Source organism: Hyaena hyaena, unplaced genomic scaffold (genome assembly GCF_003009895.1).
Source record: "Hyaena hyaena isolate Hyena2069 unplaced genomic scaffold, ASM300989v1 scaffold_186, whole genome shotgun sequence".
Taxonomy (NCBI): Eukaryota; Metazoa; Chordata; class Mammalia; order Carnivora; family Hyaenidae; genus Hyaena; species Hyaena hyaena.
Genome location: NW_024080818.1, coordinates 1,530,099 through 1,556,691, shown reverse-complemented (window position 1 = coordinate 1,556,691; position 26,593 = coordinate 1,530,099). Strand labels below are relative to the sequence as shown.

General features: G+C 37.6%; 1 protein-coding gene across 2 annotated transcripts in view; it reads left to right on the top strand.

The window, feature by feature from the left end:
* The window catches only part of RNF13 (ring finger protein 13), a 163,842-nt gene that overhangs the window by 32,848 nt on the left and 104,401 nt on the right, over window positions 1-26,593 (top strand). For both annotated transcript variants that reach the window (XM_039241011.1, XM_039241010.1), the window contains exon 3: window positions 12,952-13,032. In XM_039241011.1, the coding sequence (XP_039096942.1) occupies window positions 12,952-13,032 (81 nt within the window). The remainder of the gene's footprint in view (window positions 1-12,951; window positions 13,033-26,593) is intronic.

Sequence of the window (26,593 nt, the reverse complement as noted above, 5' to 3'; positions counted from 1 at the left end):
ATTTGGGAGAGCCCGACTTCTTTCTATATCCTCACTTTTAAAGCAGCGACTCAAAACCCTATGAGATTTCTCACTCTCTGTTACCCTCTTTAGTAAGGAACTGGTTGATTATATTTTTTCTGGAATAGTCTAGATGGAGTAGAAGTGGAACCTTGAAGGACTAGGGGTTCATTGATATGCAAATTTCCTCTAACTTAGTCCCCAGAGTCCTTGGAATATTCTTGGGATGACTTTTAAAATGAAGTAGAGGATTTATGGACTGATTAGGGAATGAAGTTCTCCATGTCTACCTTTTCTCCTTTGATTTCTTTGATATTCTTCCCTTCCCTTCCTTTCTTGTTTGTAATATCTGCCACTCCTTTAACTTCCTTCTTTCCTTCTTACCTGAAGTGGATTGTTTATGGGTTAGCTGTGTGAAGCTCCTTTAGGAGCTTCAGTGGACTCCTCTGGGAACTTAACCAGCACTGCAAGTGCTTCTGTTTCTTTATTTCGGTATGTTGTAGTGATGATTAGATAAGGTAAACTACTTAGAACAGTATCTAACACACAGTAAATGTTTTATCTTTTTTATCTTCATTATCATGATCATTCTTCTCATCCTTCATCCACTCCCTCGAGCAGTGTACGAGACTGCCCAAGAGGTTTGCTTTTTTGTTAATGGAGAGACAATATAAAATATTAGGTATAGAAGAACAATCCATGCTTGCCACCAGTATTCCCTGTGTGTCAGGCAGGTAAATGTGGAATGTATGTTAATATCATCGAGGGAAGGAACCATCAGAATGGGACCTAAATCTGGTCTTTATGTCGACACTAAAGGATAGAAGGCTGATGATGCAAAAGTAGTTGGAGGGGAGTAGATGGTGAAGGCATGTAACTAGTAAAAAGAGGAACTAAATATCAAAGCAGAGGAACTAGATCCAGTAACATACGTATTAAAAGGAAGTGAGTCAAGAGCCAGAAAACGTTAGCTTTTCCTTTTAAGTGAGTAAGAGCATCCTGAAATCTGAATGTGTAGTAATAGAGATTTAAACAAGTTGGATATCAGATTGGTCCATTTTGGACTGGTATTAGGATGCTGCTTTTGAAAAGATAAAATTCAGATTATTTTATTTTTGGTGATTGAATTCTACCATTTGTTAATTCCCTGACAACAGTATTTGTCCAACTGGTTAGAGTTCTAAGAGAATATGGAGCTGCAAGTATAGTGTGTTGCTGACTAGTCAGTAAGCCCCCCTAGATCATGAGTACCTGAAAGGCAGGACTGTGTCTTACTATACTTTGTTTCTGGTGCTGAGTGAGAGTTATATACAGTAGGAATTCAATAAATGTTTCAACTGATTAATAACTTTTCCTTGGAGATTTAATTTTTCATATTTTCTTTTATTCTTTACTACTTGATTTTTTAAAGTTTATTTATTTTGAGAGAGAGAGAGTGTGCGCACTCACGGGTGGGGGAAGGGCGGGGAGAGAGAGAGAGAGAGAGAGAGAATCCCAAGCAGGCTCTGCCCTGTTAGTGCAGAGCCTGATGTGGGGCTCCATCTGATGAACTGTGAGATCATTACCTGAACCTAAATCAGGAGTCAGTACTTAGTCGACTGAGCCTCCTAGCCACCCCGATACTTTAGATGATTATTATTTCTTTAGCAATTCATCTTCATCGTCTTTTATCTCCTCGTATCTCTCTCCTCTGACCTAAAATTAAATGTGACATTATTAATTATGTAGGTTTATATCTAGAAACATGGAGCTTTATATTTGGCGGAGGCATTCCACTTTAGAAATAACCACATCGATGTTGACTATTCTCAGGTACATAGGCTACAAGTGACCTGTTAGTTCTGAGCTGTGCCATGATCTTATTGAAAAGTAGTGTCTATCTTAATGTGGTTTCAGAGAGAATCAACCCAATTTTGACTTATTCCCAGTCTGCCTTTTGATTCTGTTGTAGGAATTTGTCAGAGAGAATTTACTTCTTGGTAGGTAGTTGTGAGAGTCAGTGGGCAGAGTAAGAGAGAAGCACCCAGTGGTTAGTGGTCTGAGTGGATCAGATTATATAGCATGGTTGTTAAGAGCTCCTGCAGCATATGTGGAAACTGAATTGAATTCCAGTTCTTTTTTTTTTTTTTTTTTTAATTTGTTTCTAGGAGAGAGAGAGAGAGAGACAGCATGAGTAGGGGAGGGTCAGAGAGAGAGGGAGACACAGACTCTGAAATAGGCTCCAGGCTCTGAGCTGGCAGTCAGCACAGAGCCTGACACGGGGCTCGAACCCACGAACCGCGAGATCATGACCTAAGCAAAAGTCGGACGCTTAACCGACTAAGCCACCCAGGCGCCCCTTGAATTCCAGTTCTGCCACTCTAGAGTTGCATTGCCTTGGACAAATAGCTTCAAACCTCTTAAGTCTCCATTTACTTATGAAATGAGAATGTATGAGAGACAATGTGGGGCAATGAGTTAAGAACCAGGGCTCTGGGACATGACTGCCTGGGTGAGAATCCTGGTTCCTCTAACTTACTAGAGCAAGTTCTTTTCTTTTCTTTTGTTTAGATTAAATTTATTTATTTATTTATTTATTTATTTATTTATTTATTTATTTAGAGAGCAAGCACTAGCAGGAGAGAGAGGTAGAGGAAGAGAGAGAAAGAATCCAAAGTAGGCTCCATGCTCAGCCCCAGCAGTGCTTGATCCCATGACCCTGGGATCAGGGCCCAAGCTGAAACCAAGAGTCAGATACTCAACCAACTAAGCCACCCAGGTATCCCTAGAACAAGTTATTGTCAACATTTTGTGGCCATTCTATAAAATGAGAATGATAAAATAGTGTCTGACTTTATAGGGATTTTTTAAGGATTAAATAAGTGAACACCTGTTAGATGTTTAGCATGATCTCATAAATGCTCAATAATTGTTAGCATTTGTCACTTTCTAAATCAAATTAAATCACCTGTTAAGGCTGCTGTTGAAGGACAGAATTGGTTAAGGAAAAGACTTTTTTAAAGGAATTGGATTAAAATTATTATATGGCAGTCATTAAGGATGGGATTCCAGAGAGGAGTAACTTTATTTTCTACTTCAAAAATGTTAACAGGGAATGTTCTTTTTTTTTTTTTTCCTTAGTGTTGATTTATTTATATTGAGAGAGAGAGAGAAAATGTGAGTGCACATGCATGCACACAAGTAGGGAAGGGGCAGAGAAAGAGGGAGAGAGAGAATCTGAAGCAGGTTCTACAGTGTTAGCTCAGAGCCTGACTTGGGCCTCAATCTCACAAACCCCAAGATCATGACCTGAGCTGAAATGAAGTATCAGGCACTTAACTGACTGAGCCATGTCCAGGAACCCCAACAGTGAGCATTTTTTAATTTCATGAGCAGCAGTCCACCCTCCAGTACTAAAGTAAAGCACTTTTGTGCTAAAGATGTTTCTATTTGTTTTATTTATAATAGAAGTATTTAGTTTTCCTTTTTAAACAATGTGATTTTAGGAGGCAGTGTGGGACAATCCTTGTTTTGCTGTTAAGGAAAGTCAAATCAATTTCAAAATGGATCTCACTCAGTGACAAAACTTATTCCAAGTCCCAGTGTTACAAGTATTGTTGTTCAAGCTACAGATTTTATTTCTGAAAATTTAGTCAAAGAGTGAAACTCCTCAGTAATAAGAAGTGATAAAATAAAAAACTTAGTGCAGTTGTAGATTTTCCATTTCCTGAATTTAAAAGTACATTTTTCAAAAAAGTACTACCTGCACACATTTGTGTCTTTTCTTTGGTCTATCTATATTGATCTAGATCAATTTCTTTATTTTACAGTTGTGTCTTTAGTCTTGGAGGAGTTAAGCAACTTTCTTAAGTTCAATCCTTAAATCAATTAGATTTTTTAATTAAGAGATTAAAAGATACATGGTGGTAATGGATATAAAACCCCTTTGTGACTATAAAGCACTTTGTGAACCACAGAGCACTCTGCAAATATAAATTATTGTTACAGTAGGAAATTACCCTGAAGCAATGTTGGCTCCAAGTATACTGCCAGGCTGATTATCCCAGAGGTAATGGATAGGTTCAGATACCAAATTCAGATGTTTGAATCACATATTTTATTGAATTAATTATAAATCTACAGTGAGAAGTACAGGTAAAAGATGGGGATGTTAAGACACTCAGGATAAGGGGCGCCTGGGTGGCTTAGTCGGTTAAGCGTTCGACTTTCGCTTAGGTCATGATCTCGCTGTTCGTGGGTTCGAGCCCCGCGTCGAGCTCTGTGCTGACTGCCAGCTCAGATACTGGAGCCTGTTTCAGTCTGTGACTGCCTCTCTCTCTGACCCTCCCCTGCTCACGCTGTCTCTCTCTCTCTCTCTCTCCTAGAAATAAATTAAAAAAAAAAAAAAAAGACACTCAGGATAAGATTCAAGTGAAATGCAGGAACCACGCAGCTCAAATCCTATATTGCCATTATGAGTATGTCTAGTCTGTCTCTAGGCTACATCAGCTTTCTCTGGTGACAGTGTGGTTACCAGGACCTGAGTTGAGGGTGAGCAAGAGAGAATTGCCAGACGGAAGGTGTTCAGATCCAAAATTTGTTTGCTTTATTGAAGAGACTTGAAATATTTACATCTGAACATAGCTATAACCTGCTATTACACGCAGAGCTATTTTTCTGCTGGTCTCTGGCAGAGGACACAGGCTAGAATGGGGATCACCAATGGTTGTTTGATTGAGGCATGACAATGCTCTCAATCTGGATTTGTGATCTCGTCCATGCTTTGTGAACATTTAATGTTTGCTTTAGGTGGCTCAGTCGGTTTAGCATCTGACTCTGGATTTTGGCTCAGGTCATGATCCCAGAGTCGTGTGATCAAAACTTGCATTGGCCTCTGCACTCTGAGCCTGGAGCCTGCGTAACACACACACACACACACATACACACTCTCTCTCTCTTTCTCTCTCTCTCTCTTTCTCCGTTTTTCTCCCTCCCTTCCTCTGCCTCCTCACCTGCTTGTGAGTGTGCGCCCGCTCTCTCTCAATAAATTAAATAAATACACTAAATAATAAAGTTTGCTTGATCATTTCGTACTGTCCTTTGCTGTCTATACATAACAATCTCACTTTGTTCCATCCTTTTTACCTATATTCAAAACAGTGTGTTCTGGTTTTTTTTCTATTTATTTTTGGCCTACTGTTTACAGAAAGCTGTCTTAACTTCTAATACATCAGGTTAGCTTTGCCTGTGTTTCAAAAGTTACTTATTTACCATCTTTGCTTAGTTTCATCCATCCTCGTTTCTCTTGTTTTCTCTATAGCAGATTAAACATTCTTAAATAATACAACAAACTCATTTCACAATTATCATTACTGTTAGCTTCCACAATTATAGAGAATCCTTGCTTTGTTTTGTTCTGTTGTGGTAGAGAACTAATAGATATTGTAGCATAGGCATCTATACCTATAAGGGTAGGAAAAGATTTTTTTGTTTTTAAATTTATTGTCAAATTAGCTAACATACAGTGTAGTCTTGGCTTCAGGATTAGATTCCCATGAATCATCACTTACATACAGCACCCAGTGCTCATCCCAACAGGTGCCCTGCTCAATGCCCATCACCCATTTCCCTACCCCCCCAACCTACCACCCATATCTTCTTTGGAAAAGTTTCTGTTTATGTCTTCTGCCCATTTCCTCACTGGATTATTTGGTTTTCGGGTGTTGAGTTTGGTAAGTTCTTTATAGATTTATGATACTAATCCTTCATCTGATAGGTCATTTGCAAATATTTTTTCCCATTCCATTGGCTGCCTTTTAGTTTTGTTGATTGTTTCCTTTGCTGTGCAGAACCTTTTTATATTGATAAGGTCCCAAAAGTTCATTTATGTTTTTATTTCCCTTGCCTCCAGACACATGTCAGGTAAGAAGTTGCTGTAGCTGACGTCAAAGAGGTTGCTGCCTGTTTTCTTTAAGGTTTGATGGTTTCCTATCTCACATTTAGGTCTTTCATCCATTTTGAAGTTATTTTTGTGCTTGGTGTAATAAAGTAATCCAGTTTCATTCTTCTGCATGTTGCTGTCCAGTTCTCCCATCACCATTTGCTAAAGAGACTGTCTTTTCTATTGGTTACTCCTTCCTGCTTTTGTCGAAGATTAGTTGGCCATATTTTGTGGGTCCATTTCTGGGTTCTCTGTTCTATTCCATTGATCTATGCATCTGTTTTTGTGCCAGTACCATACTGTCTTGATGATTACAGCTTTGTAGAAGAGGCTAAAGTTCAGAATTGTGATGCCTCCAGCTTTGGTTTTCTTTTTCAATGCTACTTTGGCTATTTGAGATCTTTTGTGGTTTGTACAAACTTTAGGATTATTTGTTCTAGCTCTGTGAAGAATGCTGGTGCTATATTGATTGGGATTGCATGGAATGTGTAGATTGCTTTGGGCAGTGTTGAAATTTTAATAGTATTTGTTCTTCTAATTCATAAGCATGGAATGTTTTTCCATGTCTTTGTGTCTTCAATTTCTTCCATAAGCTTTCTATAGAATCTGTTATATTGCCCCCCTCTCTGAATCTTATTTTTCATTCCCTTCCCCTATGGTCATCTGTTAAGTTTTTCAGCTTCCACATATGAGTGGATCTTTTACAGATCTTTTACCTCTTTGGTTAGGTTTATTCCTAGGTATTTTATGATTTTTGGTACAACTGTAAATGGGATTGATTCCTTGATATCTCTTTCTGTTGCTTCATTATTGGTGTATAGAAATACAACTTATTTCTCTACACTGGTTTTATATCCTGTGATTTTGTTGAATTCATGTGTCTGTTCTAGCAGTTTTTTAGTGGAGTCTTTTGGGTTTTCCATGTAGAGTATCATGTCATCTACGAAGAATAAAAGTTTGACTTCTTTGCCAATTTGGATGCTTGTTATTTCATACTGTTGTCTGATTGCTGAGGTAGGACTTCCAACACTATGTTAAACAGTAGTGGTGAGAGTTGACATCCCTGTCGTGTTCTTGATCTCAGGGGGATAGCTCTCAGTTTTTCCTCATTGAGGATATTAGCTGTGGGCCTTTCATATATGGCTTTTATGATGTTAAAGGTATGTTCCTTCTATCCTGACTTTCTTGAGGTTTTTATTAAGAAGCGATGCTGTATTTTGTCGAGTGCTTTTTCTGCATTGATTCACAGAATCATATGGTTCTTATCCTTTCTTATATTAATGTGATGTATCATGTTGATTGATGTGTGAATATTGAACCAGCCCCACCACCTAGGAATGAATCCTACTTGATCATGGTGAATAATTCTTTTAATATACTGTTGAATTTGATTTGCTAGTATCTTGTTGAGGATTTTTGCATCCATGTTCAACGGGGATATTGGCCTGTAATTCTCTTTGTTAGTGGCATCCCTGTCTAGTTTGGGAATCAAGGTAATGCTGGCTTCATAGAATGAGTCTGGAAGCTTTCCTTCTATTTCTGTTTTTTGGGAAAAGTTTGAGAAGAATAGGTGTTAACTTTGCTTTAAATGTCTGGTAGAATTCCCCTGGGAAGCCCTCTGGCCAAGGGCTCTTATTTGTTGGGAGATTTGATAACCAGTTCAGTTTCTTCACTGGTTATGCGTCTGTTCAAATTTACTATGTATTCCCTTTTGAGTTTTGGTAGTGCATGGGTGTCTAGGAATTTATCCATTTCTTCCAGATTGTCTGGTTTGTTGGCATATAATTTTTCGTAGTATTCTCTAATAATTGAATTTCTGTGGTGTTGGTTGGTTTCTCTCCTCTTTCATTCATGGCTTTATCTGTTTTGGTCCTCTGTCTTTTCTTTTTGAGAAGTCTGGCTAGAAATTTATCAATTTTGTTTATTCTTTCAAAAAATCAACTCTTAGATTCATTGATCTGTTCTGGGTTTTTTTTATTTTATATTGTTTATTTCTGCTCTAATATTTATTTAAAAAAATTTTTTTAATGTTTTTTATTTATTTCTAGGAGAGAAAGAGAGAGAGAGAGACAGCGTGAGCAGGGGAGGGTCAGAGAGAGAGGGAGTCACAGACTGAAACAGGCTCCAGGCTCTGAGCTGGCAGTCAGCACAGAGCCTGACGCGGGGCTCTAACCCACAAACCGCGAGATCATGACCTAAGTGAAAGTCGGACGCTTAACCAACTAAGCCACCCAGGCGCCCCTCTGCTCTAAGACTTATTATTTCTCTTCTTCTTCTGCTGGCTTTGGGCTTTCTTTGCTCCTGCCTTTCTAGTTCCTTTAGATGCAAGGTTAGGTTATGTGTTTGCGACCTTTCTTGCTTCTTGAGATAGGCCTGAATTGCAATATATTTTCCCCTTAGGACTGCCTTTGCTGCATCCCAAAGTGTTTGGACTGTTATGTTTTCATTTTCATTTTTTTTAAACGTTTTTTATTTATTAGAGAGAGAGAGAGAGGCAGCATGAGCAGGGGAGGGTCAGAGAGAGAGGGAGACACAGTATCTGAGACAGGCTCCAGGTTCTGAGCAAGCTGCCAGCACAGAACCCAACGCGGGGCTCGAACCCACAAACCGTGAGATCACGACCTAAGCCGAGGTCGAACGCTCAACCGACTGAGCCACCCAGGCACCCCTGTTATGTTTTCATTTTCATTTACTTTCATACATTTTTAAATTTCTTCTTTAATTTCCTGGTTGACCCATTTTTTCTTTAGTAGGATGTTCTTTAACCTCCATGTATTTGGAGGCTTTCCAAATTTTTTCTTGTGGTTTATTTCAAGTCTCATGGCATTGTGATCTGAAAATATGCATGGTATGATCTCAGTCCTCTTTTATTTGTTGAAGGATGTTTTGTGACCCAGTATGTGATCTCTTTTGGAGAATGTTCCATGTGCACTTAAGAAGAATGTGTATTCTGTCCATCTGGCCCAATGTGTCATTCAGAGCTGTTGTTTCCTTATTGATTTTCTGCCTAGATGATCTGTCCATTACTGTAAGTGGAGTATTAAAGTCACCTGCAATTATCACATTCTTATCAGTAAGATTGTTTATGTTTGTGATTAATGGACTCATATATTTGGGTGCTCTCACATTTGGGACATGAACATTTACAATTGTTAGCTCTTCTTGATGGATAGACCCCTTAATTATAATACAATGCCCTTCTTCATCTCTTTTTACAGTCTTTTTCATAAAATGTAGTTTGCCTGATACCAATATGGCTACTCTGGCTTTCTTTCACTGTCCAGTAGCATGATAGATCGTTCTCCATCCCCTTACTCTCAGTCTGTAAGGGGATGTTCTCAGGTCTAAAATGAGTCTCTTATAGACAGCATATAGATGGATTTTTTTTTTTTTAAGCCATCCTGATACTTTATGTCTTTTGATTGGGGCACTTATTCCATGTACGTTCAAGTGATTATTGAAAGGTACGAATTTGGTGTCATTGTGTTATCTGTAGGTTTCGTGCTTATGGTGATGTCTCTGGTCCTTTGTAGTCTTTGCTGCTTTCCACTCACGGAGTCCCCCTTAGGATCTCCTGCAGAGCTCGTTTGGTGGTCATGAACTCCTTCAGTTTTTGTTTGTCTGGGAAAGGCTTTATCTCTCCTATTCTGAATGATCCCTGCTGGATAAAGTTTTTTTCGCTGCATATTTTTCCTATTCAGCACATTGAATATTTCCTGACACTCCCTTCTGGCCTGCCAAGTTTCAGTGGACGGCTCTGCTACTACTCTTATGTGTCTACCCTTGTGGGTTAAGGCCTCTTTGTCCCTAGCTGCTTTCAGAATTCTGTATCTTTGTATTTTGCCAGTTTCACTATGATATGTCATGGTGGTGACCTGTTTTTGTTGATTTTGAAGGGAGTTCTCTGCCCCTTGGACTTGGATGTCTGTTTCCTTCCCTAGATGAGGGAATTTCTCAGCTATGATTTATTCAAATAAACCTTCTGACCCTTTCTCTCTCTCTCTCCTGGAACTCCTGTGATGAGGATATTATTTTGTTTCATTGAATCACTTGGGTCTCTAATTCTCCCTTTGTGGTTTAGTAATTTCCTTTCCTTCTTTTTCAGCTTCATCATTTTCCATAATTTAATCTTCTATTTCACCTATCCTCTGCTTCTTCCATCCTTGGTGTTACTGCATCTAGTTTATTTGCACTTTATTTACAGCATTTCTTAATTCATCTTGACTATTAGGTCTTTGATATCTGCAGCAATAGATTTTCTGCTGTCTATGCTCTCTAATAGCTAACTATTAGTCTTAGGACTGTTACTCTAAATTCTTGTTCAGATATACTGTTTATATCTGTTTTGAGCAATTCTCTGGCTGTCATTTCTTCTCAGAATTTCTTTTGAGGAGAGTTCTTCTGTTTAGTCAGTTTAGCTAGTTTCTTGTCTTTTACATTTTAATAGCTTGTTATAACCTGCACCTGCGAGTACTACTACGTTAAAAAGGGGTCATATACCCTGTACAGGGCCTGGCACTTCAGGTAGTGTTTTTACAGCGTGTAGTGTGCACCCTGTTGCATTTGGCTGCTCTATCCCACTGCTCTTAGTAATGAGTCATTTAGACCTCTTACCAGGTGTGCTTTGATTTGTTTGTTGAAGTAACCCTGGAAAAAAAGTAAAGGGGATGAGGGGAAAACTTATTCCATACAAAGAGAAAAATGAAAGAGGTGAATTAAAAAAAAAATGACCAGGCAGAGAATCAAAGTAACAGAGAATAAGGCATAGAGAGAGAGAGAGAGAGAGAGAGACAGAGAGAGAGAAAGAGTGGGGGGGGGGGGGAATAAAGGAGATACAGAAAAAGTGTAAAGAGAATAGAGTAAAAATGTTTGATTAAGCAAACAACCAGAACAGAGAAAGAACGAAAGATATGTATAATAAGAGTTGACCAAAACTCAAATCCGAAACAATAAGCCTGATTCCAAAGGAAACAAAAAGGTTGGGGGGAGGGGCGGTGGAAAGAAAAAGAAGGGAAAAGAGAAGAGAAGAAAGGAAAAGAAAAAAGAAAACCAGACTAACATATAAAACAGGGTAGTTGTTGGTGCCTGGGACTGGTGCCACGCTGGTCTGGAGGAGAGGCGGTCTGGTTCACTCAGTGTCAGTCCTGCTCAAGTAGATACGCGGGTGCCAGGCACGGAGGGGCGGGGTTTGGTGCAAGCGGTCCCGCCTCCACAGGGCCGGCTGTCCGGTTCCCTGAAGCCCCGCTGTGTTGGTGATGGGGAGAAAAATGGCGACGCCCCAATCTCTCATCCCTGGACTGGGTGTCTCAACCCCACGCTGTTCAGGTAGCCCCTCACAGAGCAGTGCTGGCGGTCAGCTTGCCCTGGACCATAGCCCCCCTTGTCTCCTAGGCATTCTGCTGGGGTTCAAAACCGGATGTTTTAAAGGATCCCATACTGCGTGGACCTGGTTCTGGGGTAGTGCCTCTCTGCCCAGTCAACAAAGGCCCCCTGGCTGGCACCTCACCTGCGGGGTCTTTTGTCCATGGAGGTGGCAAAATACATCCTCTCCCTACAGAACTCAGGGAAGGGACTGTTCTCTCCCAGTGCCCCCTGAGATCCCACCGCTCCTGGGGCTGGCTCCCCTCCTCCCCAGGTGCCCACCCTTGGCAGCGGCTCCAGTCCAGAGAAAGTCCCACACTTTTGAAAACTCCAATCTTCAGCTCCTAAGGCTGTTTACAAAGTGGAAACTGGCACGCTCCCTGTTTCTTGTCCCCTAATCTGTGATCTGGAGAGGTTTTTCTCTTGTCCTGACAGGACACAGTACGGGACTTCCATAGCCTCTCTATCCCTTTTGTCGCTCCACAGAAGGGTTTCCCCCACTCTGTGTCTATGCCACCGTTTTATCTCCCCCAATTCACATACATGCACCTCGGTTCTGTCAACCTATTTCCCTCCACCTGTGGAGATTTTCCCGTCCCTTTGCAGACTGATTTCGTGGGTGTTCCAAGTGTTCTGACCTCCCTACAGCTGTGTTTGAGGGATAAGGGAAATCCAGGTTCCTATTCTTCTCTGCCACACTAACTCCTCCCAAATGACGATTTCTTAAAAATGATTGGATGCTTCTGCTTTCTCTGGGGAAAAGGTAACTTTCGTAGCTAGAGCCGGATATCCTGTATATTTCTTCCATTAAATCAGACTCTTTAGAGAAAGTCAAATGGAACTCTTGCAGGAAAATAATCTGTTTAGAAAATCCTTTTGGGGGGGGGGGCCTGGGTGGCTCAGTCGGTTAAGCATCGGACTTGGGCTCAGGACATGATCTTACGGTTCGTGGGTTCGAGCCCCACGTTGGGTTCTGTGCTGACAGCTCAGAGCCTGGAGCCTGCTTCAGATACTGTGTCTCCCTCTCTTTCTGACCCTCCTCTGCTCACGCTGTCTCTCTCTCTCAGAAAAAAAAAAAAAAGAAAAAGAAAGAAGAAAAAAGAAAAAAGAAAAAAATATCCTTACTGGGCGGGGGTGGGGGGTGGGGGGTGGGGGGGAGTGGAGCCTGGGTGGCTTAGTCACTTGAGTGTCCCACTTTGTCTCAGGTCATAATCTCATGGTTTGTGAGTTCAAGCCCCCTTTCAAGCATGTCTGCTGTCAGTGGTCACTTCGGATCCTCTCTGCCCCCCTCTCTTTTTGCACCTTCACTCGTGCTCTCTCTCTCAATAAACAAAACAAGAAACAAAAAAAAACAAAAAAAAAAACAAAAAAAAAAGAAAATTCTTTGCTAGGAAATTGTGGGGAAAACTTAGGAAGCAGTAAGTGGTATTATAATGTTAATAGAATTGGTGCTATTTAATAATTATGTGAAATTAGAATCTAATTTATGCAGTTGTATGTGTAGGAAATTATATATATTCCTTGCTATTTTAGTGAGTGTACACTTACAAAATTGATTTGTGTTAAGCTGTAATAGTGGATTAGAATTGTAGAAATCATGACTTAAACTTTTGTTTTTAGTGTTATGTGTAACTTGGTTGTAACTCAATTGTTTTTAATTTTATATTTAGTATAATTTTGAAAATGCATCTCAGACATTTGATGATCTTCCAGCAAGATTTGGTTATAGACTTCCTGCTGAAGGTTTAAAGGTAAGAAAATAGTAATATATGGTAAAAGCACAAGGTATTTAGTAAGGTAATTTTTGTTCATTAATTGTTTAAAGAATGAAAATATTCTTACTATTATCATAAAATGCATAAATACTTATTTGTAAAGTGTTCAGACTATTGAAAAGGTATAAAAAAGAAAGTAAAAATCACTTATGATTTAATCATTCTCAACTAGCCATTGTTAACATTTTGGTATGTATTTCAGACCTGTTTTCTAAGATATATGCCAAGTGTGTGTGTTTGTGTGTGTGTGTATGTGTGTGTGTGTGTGTGTGTGTTTAAGATATATGTGTGTATATATATATTTAAGTGTTTGCTTATATAATGAATCTGTATGTAACACTGATACAAACATGCCACTTGGTTTCCAGGCTTTTCCACTTAATTCTCTGTCTAGAACATCACTTCATGGTATTAGAGAAGGATCTATGGTTTTATTTGCCGTAGCTGCTTGGTTTTGCATTATCATGTAATACTATGGATTTTTGAATATGTGTTTGCTTAATTTTTCATGTGGATTTTTAAGCTGTGCAACTTTTGCTATTATACACAGTGCTATAATGAATGTCTTCATTTTTTTGTATTTCCCTATTTATTTGCATAAGATACATTTCCAAATGTAGAATTGCTTTGTTATGGAGCACACTTAATATTTTATTGTATATTTCCGATTGCCCTTTGACAGTTTGGTACAATTTAGAATCCCACCAATAGTGTTTGATACTGTCTTTTTTCCCCCACACCCTCTTCAGTACTAAATATTACCAAATTTTAGTTATTTGACAAAAAAAAAAATCTAATGAGATTGAACATCTTAATGTCTTTTGCTATCTGTGTATTAATCTATTATTTGCTGTATGTATTTTGGGTCATTTTTCTGGTTTGTCCTTCATCTTTTAACTTTGTTTACAGTTTCAGCAGTTTTGTTTATGTAGTTAAAAATTGCTATGCTTTCCTTCTACCTCTGGGGTTATGGTTAGAAAGTCCTTCCCCGTTACAAGATAATATGAGGTTTTTATGTTATGTAAGTTAGAATACATGAAATTGTGTATATAAGTACCACAGGATGTTTTCAGGTTGTTCTTTCTTAAAATTTCACATTTAAGTACCGTAAAACTATTATCGTCATTTAGGATGGCAGGTACCTTTAGGGGGCATATCAGCTTTTAATATTTTTGAAGATTTTAAGTTATTAAAAAAATTACCAGCATTGTAAGACTATTTCTTACTGTAAAAATATTTAAACAAAAAAGAAGTATACTGAGGAAAAAGGAAAAGCCTGCTGTCACCCCTTCCTCATCTATAGGTATCAATCCCATTTCCCTCTTCAGTGTTAAACATCAGGGTGTTATGTGATCTTATAGATCTTCAGATCTTTTTCTGAATATGTGGTGCTTTTTAGTTCATAAATTTATGAACTCATGAAGTTCATAAGCGATTACCATTTGTATATATGAAAGGTTTCTTAATTTTTATAATAGAATCAGTTCTAGGTAATTTACCCAGAAGGGGATTTTTGAAGGGATAAAGATGTCCAGAGCATCATACCCTGGAAAAGCAGTTTCCAAATTGTTAGGAACAAAACTCAGAACTTCCTTGTAAAAATGGCTTGATAAAGGATTGATGCAGCCACTGACCCTCAAAACACATCACCTTTTCTCCTATCGGTAAGCCTCTGTGGTCTTACCTCAAAACATCCTGCCTCCACTGACACGCCACCCAAGCTAAAGAGATATCCTTTGCCAGACTCTGTCTCACATCTAACACCTTGATTTTTCTGATTGACTGTAGGCCATGTGTAGTTCCTAGCCACGTACTTTAATACTAGCTATGATAGAAGCTGGGTAATATAGTTTATAGTTTCTGCTCTTGTTTTTATTTTCGTAGTTTTAGTCTACTTTGGGAAGGTAGAATTCATAGTGTGGAGAAAGTGGGTTCAGAACATTTGGGGCATTATGAATGACAGATCTTCACTATAGTGTTACTGTGAAATTTGATTCTCCCCGCCTCCACACACTTAGCATTATGTCTAAGAGATCTTTTCACAGCTGCACCTGTAGGTCTAGCATGTTCCTATTAAGCACTGCATGGTATTCTGTAATATGAAGGGCCATAATTTATTAGCCATTTCCCATGAACTGATATTTTGGTTTCTTATCCAAAATTAAATTATTTCTCTAGGATAGAGGTGTAGAAGTATAATTGAGGAGTCAGTGGGTGTGTACATCTGAAATTTTCATAGATAAAATAAATTTCCTTTCTAAAAGGCTGTACTAACTTATTTCTATTAGCCCTGCCTGAGAATACTCAATTTTTTTAAAAGTTTATTTATTTATTTTGAGAGAGAGAGTGAGTGCTCATGGGGGTGAGGGGCAGAGAGAGAGAATCTCAAGCAGGCTATGCCCTGTTAGTGCAGAACCTGACTAGGGCCTTGATCTCATGTGCCATGAGATCATGACCTGAGCCAAAACCTAGAGTTGGATGCTTAACCACCGGAGCCCCCAGCGTGCCCCAGAGAATACCCATTTTTCTAAACCCTTTTCCACACTGGATATTATCAGTCTTTTTAACCTTTCCAATCTGATGGGCAAAAAGTATTATTTTGTTTTAATTTGCATTTCTCAGCGTACCAATTATTTTGAGCTGGCATCCTTTCATTCAGCCTAAGGAGTCAGACCATCCTTTTACTGAAGAGCCTTTCTTCTTAGTAAGCTTATTTAAAGAATTTCATTGACTCCCTATAACCATAGTCTTTTTGGTGCTCCTCTGTTACTATGCTATTGTAAATTCAATTTAAATTATTATTGTAAATACAGTTTAAAAGGTATTTTGACAAATTTGTTTATTCATTGTCAAAGAAAGAATAGTGTTAAATATCTGTCTACTCTTTGCATTGTGATAGTATCAGGCAAGCCCAGGAAGTGGTAATACAGAGAGACTGTTGTAACAAACTGTTGGATCATTGTGGACAGCTTTTATATTTGCATGGCTGGCTTGACATTGCTCAGAACAATGCAGACAAATCTGCATTCCAACACCTTTATCGTCTATGTCTTCTCCTCATAACGTGAAGAACATACACAAAACACTAGATTACAATACTGTATACAATGATCATGGTATATCTAGCCCAAAAGATATTTTGCGGAAAATAAGATTTGTCATTGATAGCTATACTCAGGAAATCAGATGCTAGGCTTGCTGATTAAGGCTTCCTTAGAGACAGATCTTGTTTTGAATTTTTTAGTAATCATCATTATCTCCTCTACTTGTCAAGTCACTTCCTAAAAGTATAGCAATAAGAAACCTAGAAAAGTTTGATCCTCCTGAGACTGGCCTTCAATGTGTAACTAAATTATTCCAGCTGTATTGATAATAAACCAAGAGTCTAGTAGGAGACCTTGCTAGTGTGACAAATCAATACATAAAACCTTGACTATTCAACAATGCTCTAATAGTTGGTTATTCATATTCAAAAGATCAAAAGATCACAATAGAGGCCCATCTTACAGTACACCAGCAAATAATTTTGGTAAAGACCTCATGAGTATGGAGTGGGGAGCATCGGAAAAATTCACAATTTCGACTGTATCATTCCCAGTATTTGAAACAAAGGTACAAAATAAAGGGTTTTCCTTATATATGATTTATTTCTCCTAATCATGATTTTTAAATTAGCACCGTATGTTATCACTAGTTAATTCCCACAAACTAGACTTACTGTTTGAAAATTTACTAGTTAACTTTGGGATTCTTTCGTAAGAAATGATTTTGTTTAATACAAAGGCTTGAGATTAGAAGATTTTTTTTTCTCTAGTGAAGGAAAATGCAAACATTGCAAGGAAATGTGGTTGTTTGGATGCCTTGTTTGTGATGCCTCATTTGCTTTCTTTGTAGGGAAGATGCTTAATAGCAGCTACTCTATTTTCCCTCTGAGAACACTGGTAGTTTTGTGATATGAAGAAGTCTTCTATAGGCTGAATATATATACTTGGCTTCCTCACTCCTAGGAACTGTTAACTGTCAGGATATGAGCTTCAGTTTGTAGACTGAAACAAAGGTCAGAGTTCCCTTTTCAAAGGATAAATAAGGAAATGACACATTAAAATAAGAAGTAAAACCACACCATACACAAAAGGAATTCTGAAACCTAAGAAATTTTTCAAATGCACAGAGGTACAAAAAGAACACTTCTTCACTGAGTTTTGAGCTTTTAAAATAAAGCTTTTCCTATTAATTTCAAAGGTAATCGTTGTCATTCATTTATTAACTTTATGAGGGAACAGAGCATTTCATTAGATGTGGAAAATAATGACAATTTATCACTTGGAAAAGAAGTGTGAAGGGAGTAAGAGGGAGGAGAGCCTGAAGGAAAGCATGGAAAGTTTACACCTATCCCTCCCATCTTATGTAGAATTCCCAAAATCTGACCTTGGCTCTTTTTCTTCCACAGTTTGGGCCCTAGTCTCTTCCATTATTCTTGGACTCACCCACACTGTCCTGTATAGTTTCCTACCACATTATAAATCAAAGAAGGCTAACGTGTCTGCTATTCTAACCCAGCACACTTCCCCAAACTTCCCTGTTTCGTTATTGGACATTTTTGTTGTTTGTTCAGTTAGTTCTTTTCATTAGATTTTTTTACTAGTTTTCTCAATTTGAAATGGTAAAAGCAAATTTTTATTCTTCTTCCCATGAAAAAATATTTTTCTAATTATAAGCAATGTATGCTCACCATAAAAATGGAGAGGATATAGGACATGTATAAAGAAAAATATGAAAATCATATAATTCTACCACCAAGAGATTGCAGTGGTAGACTTGGGTATAACTATGTGAATTTCTTATAGACACTTTTATTCCTCCATTTTAAAAATGTGTTTGTAAATGCTATTTTGTATCTTCTTAAAATTTGGCAATATCATATCTAATATCATGGATATCTTTTCATGTAAATATATATGCATTCATGTCATCACACAGTTTTTGTTTTTGTTTTTTTTTTTTTTACAATATTTGAATTACACCATAATGTAACTGATCCTTTATGTCATTGGTTGTCATTGTGTTTAGGTTGCTTTCACTTATTAAAAATTATGAAATATTTCTTCTTTCATTTTTTTAAAACAGATATTTATTTTTGAGAGAGAGAGTGAGGGAGAGAGTAAGCACAAGTGGGATAGGGGCAGAGCGAGAAGCAGGCTCCAGGCTCTGAGCTGTCAGCACAGAGCCCAACGTGGGGCTCGAACCCATGAACTGGGAGATCATGACTTGAGCCGAAGTCAGTGCTTAACCACCTGAGCCACCCAGGTGTCCCCAAATTATGAAATATGTCAAACAGAGAATAGAGTAAGGGAATAATAGAACATCCTATATGCCTACCACCTAGATGTTAATAATATGCTGGGGTTTTTTTTTTTTTTCAGAAGAAATAAAATGTTACCAGTGCTATTAAAACATTTCAAAAAAGTGCTTATTTACTTATTTTGAAAGAGAGAGACAGAGTGTGAGTGGGGGAGGGGCAGAGAGAGAGGGAGAGAGAGAATCCCAAGCATACTCTGTGCTGTCAGCACAGAGTCCTATGTGGGGCTCAAACTCATGAACCATGAGATCTTGACCTGATCCAAAATCGAGTCGGACACTTAACCAACTGAGCCATCCAGGTGTCCCAAATCATTTTTCATCCTTCCAAATTCTGTTCTCTTATCTTCCTCCTTAGATAATCATTATCCTGAAATTTAGATCTTCCCATTTATGTTATAAAACACTTTTTACCTTCTATGTGAATCTTAATGAAAATTATTGTACCTGGTTTTAAAGTTTGTTTGCTCTGGTTTTTAAACTGTTTTTTTTTTCAACCCAACACTATATTTGCAGTTTATCTGTATTGTTATATTGTCTGCATTCATTTTAACTGTTGCATAATACTTCATTTTATGAATATGTCACTGTTTTTTCATTATTTTATTGGTAGATATGTAAAATATCAGGGATTTTTTTGCTATTATATCTTTAAAAATCTCTCCTTATTTGTAATACACCTAGATGCCGTTTCACTCTCAGAGATTACTGAAAATAAAGAGTCTAACAATATCAATGCTAGCAAGGATTTGAGAAACAGGTATTCTTTATACTGCTGATATATAAGAATGTCTGACTACTCTGGGGAGTTTGATAATATTCCCATTCTTGTCTCAGTGATAATTTGCCATAATTAAATAATGAAAATTTTCCACATTCAATATATTTCTCATTTCTCTTATAAATGAATCTGTGATCATTGTCTTTGAAATTAACAGAAAAACTAATCACTAGTACTAACACTCTTACTACTTTGTACTGTTGTATTTTATGTTTACCTACACCGTCCCTTTTTGGCAGTCATCATTCTCTTTGAATACTTAATACTGAAATAATTTCCATAGCTAGAATCTGACCATTTCCATCAGTAGTTAAGTGTTTTGCTTCATTACCAAAGAATTCTTTTTAGTCAGGATTCACTTTTGTTCACAAAACTGAGGAATTTCTTTGCTGCTCTTAAATTTTCACAGATTTACTTTCTGTATTTGTTTCTGAACTCTTTGCTATCAGAGATTTTGTTAAGAGCTCTTTTCAGTGATTAACATGTTTAAAGCTGTTATATTCTTAGAGGATCTGTCAAGTACTACAGAATATAAAATGTGAATAAATATTCCTTACTGGCTTGTATTAACCATTTGTCAGTTTAGAAAGTGATTTTAGGGGATATGTATATCCCAACATAAGCTCAATCCACTTAGAATTCCTTTTGTTTTTAGAGAAACAATCTTGTTGGGTGTAGCACATCCTGTAAGTATACCACATATTGAGCTTTTGACTTTATGTTGGTTAAGTGTTTAGAATGGAGTGACAGCGTGTGACTGGATTTTTTTCTTAAGCATGACAGTGATGTGATTATGATGGTGGTATGGTGTGTAACATATTTACTAAAAGGTCTTGTCCGCTAGAGGGCACAGTCATTTTGTTTTTTAAAATGTCAAGATATGGTCTATGGAGTGAAGTATTATCAGTGTATGTTGAATGGGAAACATATAAATGTGTTACAATATCTCTTTAACTCTTCAACATCAATTTGAGCGAAAAGGGAATTATTGATCTTATTTCCTAGCTTTATCCTAGACATCATGATTTGTTGCCCCTTTACCCCCCTTTTTAATGACAAGGTCATTAGTAAGCTATTATGCCTGCAGATTAGTTTGAAGTAGTAAAGTTAGGGAGAAGATACTTGTTAATTTACATATAAAAGTGAAGTTCTGTTTGCAACAAAATTAATCTTATTTGGATCAAATAATGAAAGGTATAGTAGATGTTTAACAGGATAAATTATAGTTAGACGGGACAGCCAGTATCCTAAAATCAAGAGGCGATCAGATAAGCGTTTGGAATATATTTACAGTTACCTAATGTGATCTAGGAAACAAAAGAGAGAAAGAAAAACAAAAAAGCATCTCCATAAGATAAAAATGTGTTTTATTGCTGTCTGTAAAAATAATACTTACTAGTTTCAGTGGACTGGAGCTTGTACAAGGAGGTGTTCCTCTTCAAGAGCTTTCATGAAACATGTGTTTGTAGATGACCTTGTATTATTAGGTAATACTGATACTACTTTTTTGGGTAAGAATTTAATGAACAGCATTAATAGTAAAAACAGGAATATTTAAGATACAACCTTAAGTCATACTAAAAACCATCTAGTTCATCGATTAGCTTTCTGTCCTCATTTTTAAAAAGTTTTTAAAATTAATTTTCTCACTGCCAGTTGTTGAAAAAGCTATTCTTTCTTAATTACACTGTCATGGCACCCTTGTTTTTTTTTAAAAAAAGTCAACCATAAATATGGAAGTTAATTTCTAGAATTTATATTCTACTCCATTGATCTGTGTATCTGTATGACAATATCATAGTGTCTGGATTACTATAGCTATGTACTAAGTTTTCACTTTGGGAAGTATGGGTTCTTCAACCTTGTTTTTCTCTTCAAGATTATTTTGGCTAATTTTGGATACCTTAAATTTACATTTTCAATTTAGGATCACCTTGTCAGTTTCTGGAAAAAGAAATCCAGCTAGGATACTGATATAGATTGAATCAAAATTGTAGCTTAATTTAGGGAGTATTGCCATCTTAACACTATTAAGTCTTCTTATCTATGAAATTGGACTGTCTTTCCATTTATTTAGGACTTCTTTAATTTCTTTAACAAAGCTTTATAGCTTTTAGTGTACAAGTCTTACACTTCTATTAAATTTATTCTTGCATATTTTGTTTTTGATACTGTTGTATCAAAAATTGTTTTCCTAGTTTACTTTTCAGATGTGGCTCATTGCAAGTGTGTAGAAATAGTTTATTTTTTTACTGCAATAATTGATTTTATCCTGCAACCTTGCTGAACTTGCTTATTAGTTCTAATTGTTTCTTAGTGGATTCCTTAGGATTTTCTGCAAACAATTGACCTTTGAACAATGTGGATTTAGAGGCACTGACCCCTATATCATCAAAAAAAGTGTGTATAACTTTGACTTCCCAAAACTTAATTACTAATACTGTTGACCAGAAGTCTTACTGATGATATAAACGTTCAGTCAACACATAGTTTTATATGTATTACATTTATATACATAAAATAATATATAAAATATACAGTAAAGTTAGAGAAAAAAATTATTAGGAAAATCATAAGGAAGGGAAAATACATTTGTAGTACCATACTGTATATATATAAAAAAAAATCCATGTGTAAGTGGGCCTATGCAGTTCAAGCCCATGCTGTTCAAGGGTCAACTGCATAAATTCATCCCCTCTACAAATAGAGAGAGCTTTACTTCTTCCTTTCCAAACTGAATTATTCCTTCCTTCCTTCCTTCCTTCCTTCCTTCCTTCCTTCCTTCCTTCCTTCCTTTCCTTCCTTCCTTCCTTCCTTCCTTCCATTTCCTTTTTCCCATCCTTCCTCCTTTTTTTTTTTTTTTTCCTAATTGCCCTGGCTAGACTTGCCAGTACATTTTTTTAAAGTGAAGAACATTTTTTCATTATTTTGAAATTTGAAATGTTTCCTTGACTTGAAGCAATGAATGTCTAAAATAGGACAGGGCGAATACATTATCAGAAATTTGTAAATAATCCCATTTATCACATTTTTGAGTAGAAGTGTCAAAAGCAGACTTTCTTGTTCATTAGGAGCAAAGAATAGAGTCTTTCATCATTAAATATGATGTTAGCTACACATTTTTACAGATGTCCTTTATTAGGTTGAAAAATCCCCCTCTATCCTTTTATTTGTAGTTGGTTGATACATTGTTTTAATTATTAATTTATATGATTTTGTATTTACTAATGAGCCTGAGAGAAGAAAGGAGAATAAGTATATATTTATAATGTAGTTCTATTAACCTCATTTATTGTTTCTGGTTCTCTTTGTGCTTGTGGATTTGAGTTATCAACTAGTGCCATCTCCTTTTTTTTTTTTTAAGTTTATTTATTTTGAGAGAGAGAAAGTGTGAGTGTGAATGGGGGGGGAGAGAGAGAGAGGAGAGGGAGAGAGAGAGAGAGAGAGAGAGAGAGAGAGAGAATCCTAAGCAGGCTCTGTGCTGTCAGAGCAGAGCTTGACATAGGGTTCGATCCCACAAACTGTGAGATTATGATCTGAACCAAAATCAAGAGTTGGACACTTAACCGACTGAGCCACCCAGGTGCCCCTACCATCTCCTTACTCTAATATGGCTCTCCAACGCATGCTAATTGGAAGGTCAACTTTCAGGCAGCAGCTAAAAAGTCAGGATATTATATATGCAGTCTAGCCCCTGTTAGGGAGAAACTGGAAGGTGGAGATTTTTGGTTACTTACTCTGTGCTGAGCTAGAAGGAGTAGTCACTGGAAATGCTTGTGTTCCCAAGTAGAGTCATTTCATTGTTTTGTGTGTTCCGGGGTACTCATGAAATACCAGGCCCCATCAGGTCCCAGGTTAGGTGATTTGGAAGTCAGTCCCTTGGGTGGCAACTGTAGCAGTTGGAATGCTAGATGTGTGGATAAACTCCTTTCAGGGAGAAGCTGGAAGCTTGGTTTTCCTGTTTGAGGGAGCTGCAGGTAGACAGCAGGGGATGTGCTCACTAGATCTGTCAGGCTTCTGGGAGGATCTCAATCAGTTTCCACATGCAGGCTGATTATAAGCCAGAACCTCAAGTAGCAGCTGGGAAAGTATAAAGTCATAGCCCTTCCAGGGAAAGACAGGGATGGGTATTTTTTGCTTGCATCTTCTGTACTTAGCGCTAGGGGGAGTAGTAGATAGTGGGGGCTTCCACACCTGTTAAAAACTGCTTTTTTGTTTAATGTGGTCATATGGGACTTGTGAATGCCAAGCCCCATTGGCTATCAAAGCTAGGCAGTTTGATGGCCTGTCCCTCATGTGGCAGCCATAAAAGGTGGGATGCTAGACATATGGACACACTTCTGGAGAGAAGCTGCAGACTTGATTTTATTGTTGGAGTGAGCCAGAAGGCGAATGGAAGTGCCCACCAGCTTTTTGGGCCTTGGGGATGATTGAAGTTAGCACCTAGATGTGTGCTGATTAGAAGTTAAACCCTCAGGGAGCAGCTTGTACAGAATACAGTTAAACCATTTCCAGGAAAAGACTGGGAGGTGGGTGTTTCTGCCTGCTTCCTCTTTATTGAACCCTAGATGCTAGCCATGCTGGGTGCACCTGCGTTTACTAAAAACTGCTTCTTTGCTACAGTCTGTGGCACTCATGGACACAAGCCCTGTTGGCTTTCAGAGCTAGGTGATTTGGGGGCCTGTCCCTTGGGTGACAGCCTTAAAAATTGGAGTACTAGATGTGTGGTCACAACCCTTTGCTTTTCAGAGCGAAGCTGGAAATTAGGGGTTCCCTCTTGATTGTATGGCACTGTACTGAAGGTGGGGTTTGTAGCAAGAATATGTCCCAGCCTTTCCTGTTAACTATGCCAGTGTTTTCTTCGGTGCTTGATGTGTAGGCGTCATGTAGCTAGTTTCTGGATTTCTTGCAGAGGGAATTGCTCCATGTGTAGCTCCATGTGTATTCTGTATGTGCATGCAAGGAAGGAAATGCAGACTCTTCTGTTTTACATTCCCACAGCAATCCACAAGAGTTCCAGTTTCTTCACATCTGTGTCCATATTTATTATTTTATTTGATTAAAGCCATCCTAACAGATATGAAGTACGGTTTTGATTTGTATTTCCCTAATGATTAGAGATGCTGAGGATCTTTTCATGAGCTTGTTGGCTACTGTTTATCTTCTTTAGAGAAATGATTGTCCAAGTGCTGTGTGTATTTTTTAAATCATATTAACTTGTTTTTATTGAGTTCTAGGAGCTCTTTATTCTCAATATCAATACATAAATTTCTCATCAACCTACTGACTACCATTCTTGGTTTAACCTAGCTGTTGTTTTGAAGGAACGTATTCTCCTAGCCTTTTGAACTAGATAATCTCTTTGATCGTAAAAACATTCTTCTATATCCTCTGCTTTTGGAGAGGTACTATTTGAACATTAAGCTGATTTCTTTTTTTTTTTTTTTTTTTTAGTTTATTTACTTATTTTGAGAAAGTGCGTGCATATGCGTGTGCGCGTGCACGCCCCCCAACACACGAGCAGGGGAGGGGCAGAGAGAGAGGAAGAGAATCCCAAATAGGTTCTGCGCTGCCAGCACAGAGCCCAGTGTGGGACTCATTCTCTTGAATCGTGAAATTGTGACTTGAGCCAAAATCAAGAGTTGGTCACTTAACTGACTAAGCCACCCAGATGCCCCAGATTATTAAAAGGGTTTCTGTTTTGAGATTTATTAATTGATTTATAGTTGGTAATTATACAATTTGTATATCAAATATTGGGGAAGTATGTTCATTCAAAATTATTGCAATTTTGTGGAAGTATTTTCTCAGTCCTGTCTGAGCAATTTATAAATTGAAAAGCTGATAGATGTAAAACCAGGAAGGAGAATGTTACACTAGAGGTATTCACAAGTCCTTTATCATGCTCATTTCTGTTGTAATACAGTGTCTGGCACAGAATGTAAATTTCTTAAAGGCAGAATCTTTATCTCTGGCAGTACCTGAATTATAGTAGAGATTCAGCAAATTTGTTCAGTGAACTGGTGGATCAGTAAAAGAAAGAATTAAAATGACAGTGTTTCAGGTTGACCTTTTGGAAATAAATTATGAAGTAGGAAATGACCAAAATGTCCATAAATATATTGAGAAGTTTGCTATCTCAGGGTTTCATTAGTGTTCTTCAGTGAGCATGAAAAGCCATATTTATGAATCTGGTGGCCTGATGTTTGCTATTTTTAGGGTAAGTTATGCCATCTGTTTTCTTCTTGCCCTCCGAAGCTCTGTGGAAAAAACGTGGGGCTTAAGAACTCCTGACTTGAGGATTTATTTTGTTATCTGATAGTAGGAAGTAATTGGAGATAAACCAACCCCTTGTGCTCACCCTCACACCTTGATGACTAGCTTATCTTATTTTATATGTCTCAATTAGGAGTATTGTTTATATTCAGGACCTTGTATGGATCAGAGATGCAAAACTGTCAAGTTACCTGGCACCACAGGGAGCAGAACTGGAACTCACAGATGCTCTTTCCTTTTATTCAGTATACAGGTTTGGCCTGGCTGCTATTCCCTAATCTTTCCTTTCCCAAACTGAGTATATTTTGCTTGTAATTTTTGGCATAACAGTACAGCAGATTCTAAGAGAATTTGCTTTGTAATGGAATCTGAAAGTGAATCCATGTATAAAGCAAGAAATGTTTTCTTAAAATAAATAATTATTATGTGTTAGGATAAATGTATTGAAATAAGGGAAACATTTTATAGACTGATTCTGTACATATAGAACTATCTTTGATTTGATGCTACCAGTTTCCTTCTTGACACCTTGTAATTCATTCTAAGATGCGAGCTTTTTTCTTTCCTAGCATATTTGTTTAGCACAAATATTATCATAATAATAACAGAAGTAATAAAAATAGACTATGATCTAGTAATCACATTACTAGATATTTACCCCCAAAATACAGAAGGAAACACTAATTCAAAAGGATACAGGCACCCCTGTGTTTATTGTAGCATTATTTACAATAGCCGAACTATGTCAGTAACCCAAGTGTCCATCCATAGATAAATGGATAAAGAAGATGTGGTGGTATGTATATACAATGGAATATTACTCAGCCATGAAAAGGTTGAAATCTTGCCTTTTGCAACAACATGGATAGAGCTAGAGTATAATGATAAGCAAAATAAGTCAGAGAAAGACAAATACCATCTGATTTCATTCAGGTGGAATTTAAGAAATAAAACAATCAAGGAAAAAAGAGAGAGACAAACCAAGGAACAGACTATTAACTATAGAGAAGAAACTGATGGTTACCAGAGGGGAGGTGGTGGGGGGTTAGGGGGGATGGGTGGAATAGGTGGTGGGGATTAAAGACTACACTTAACACGATGAGCACTGAGTAATGTATAGAA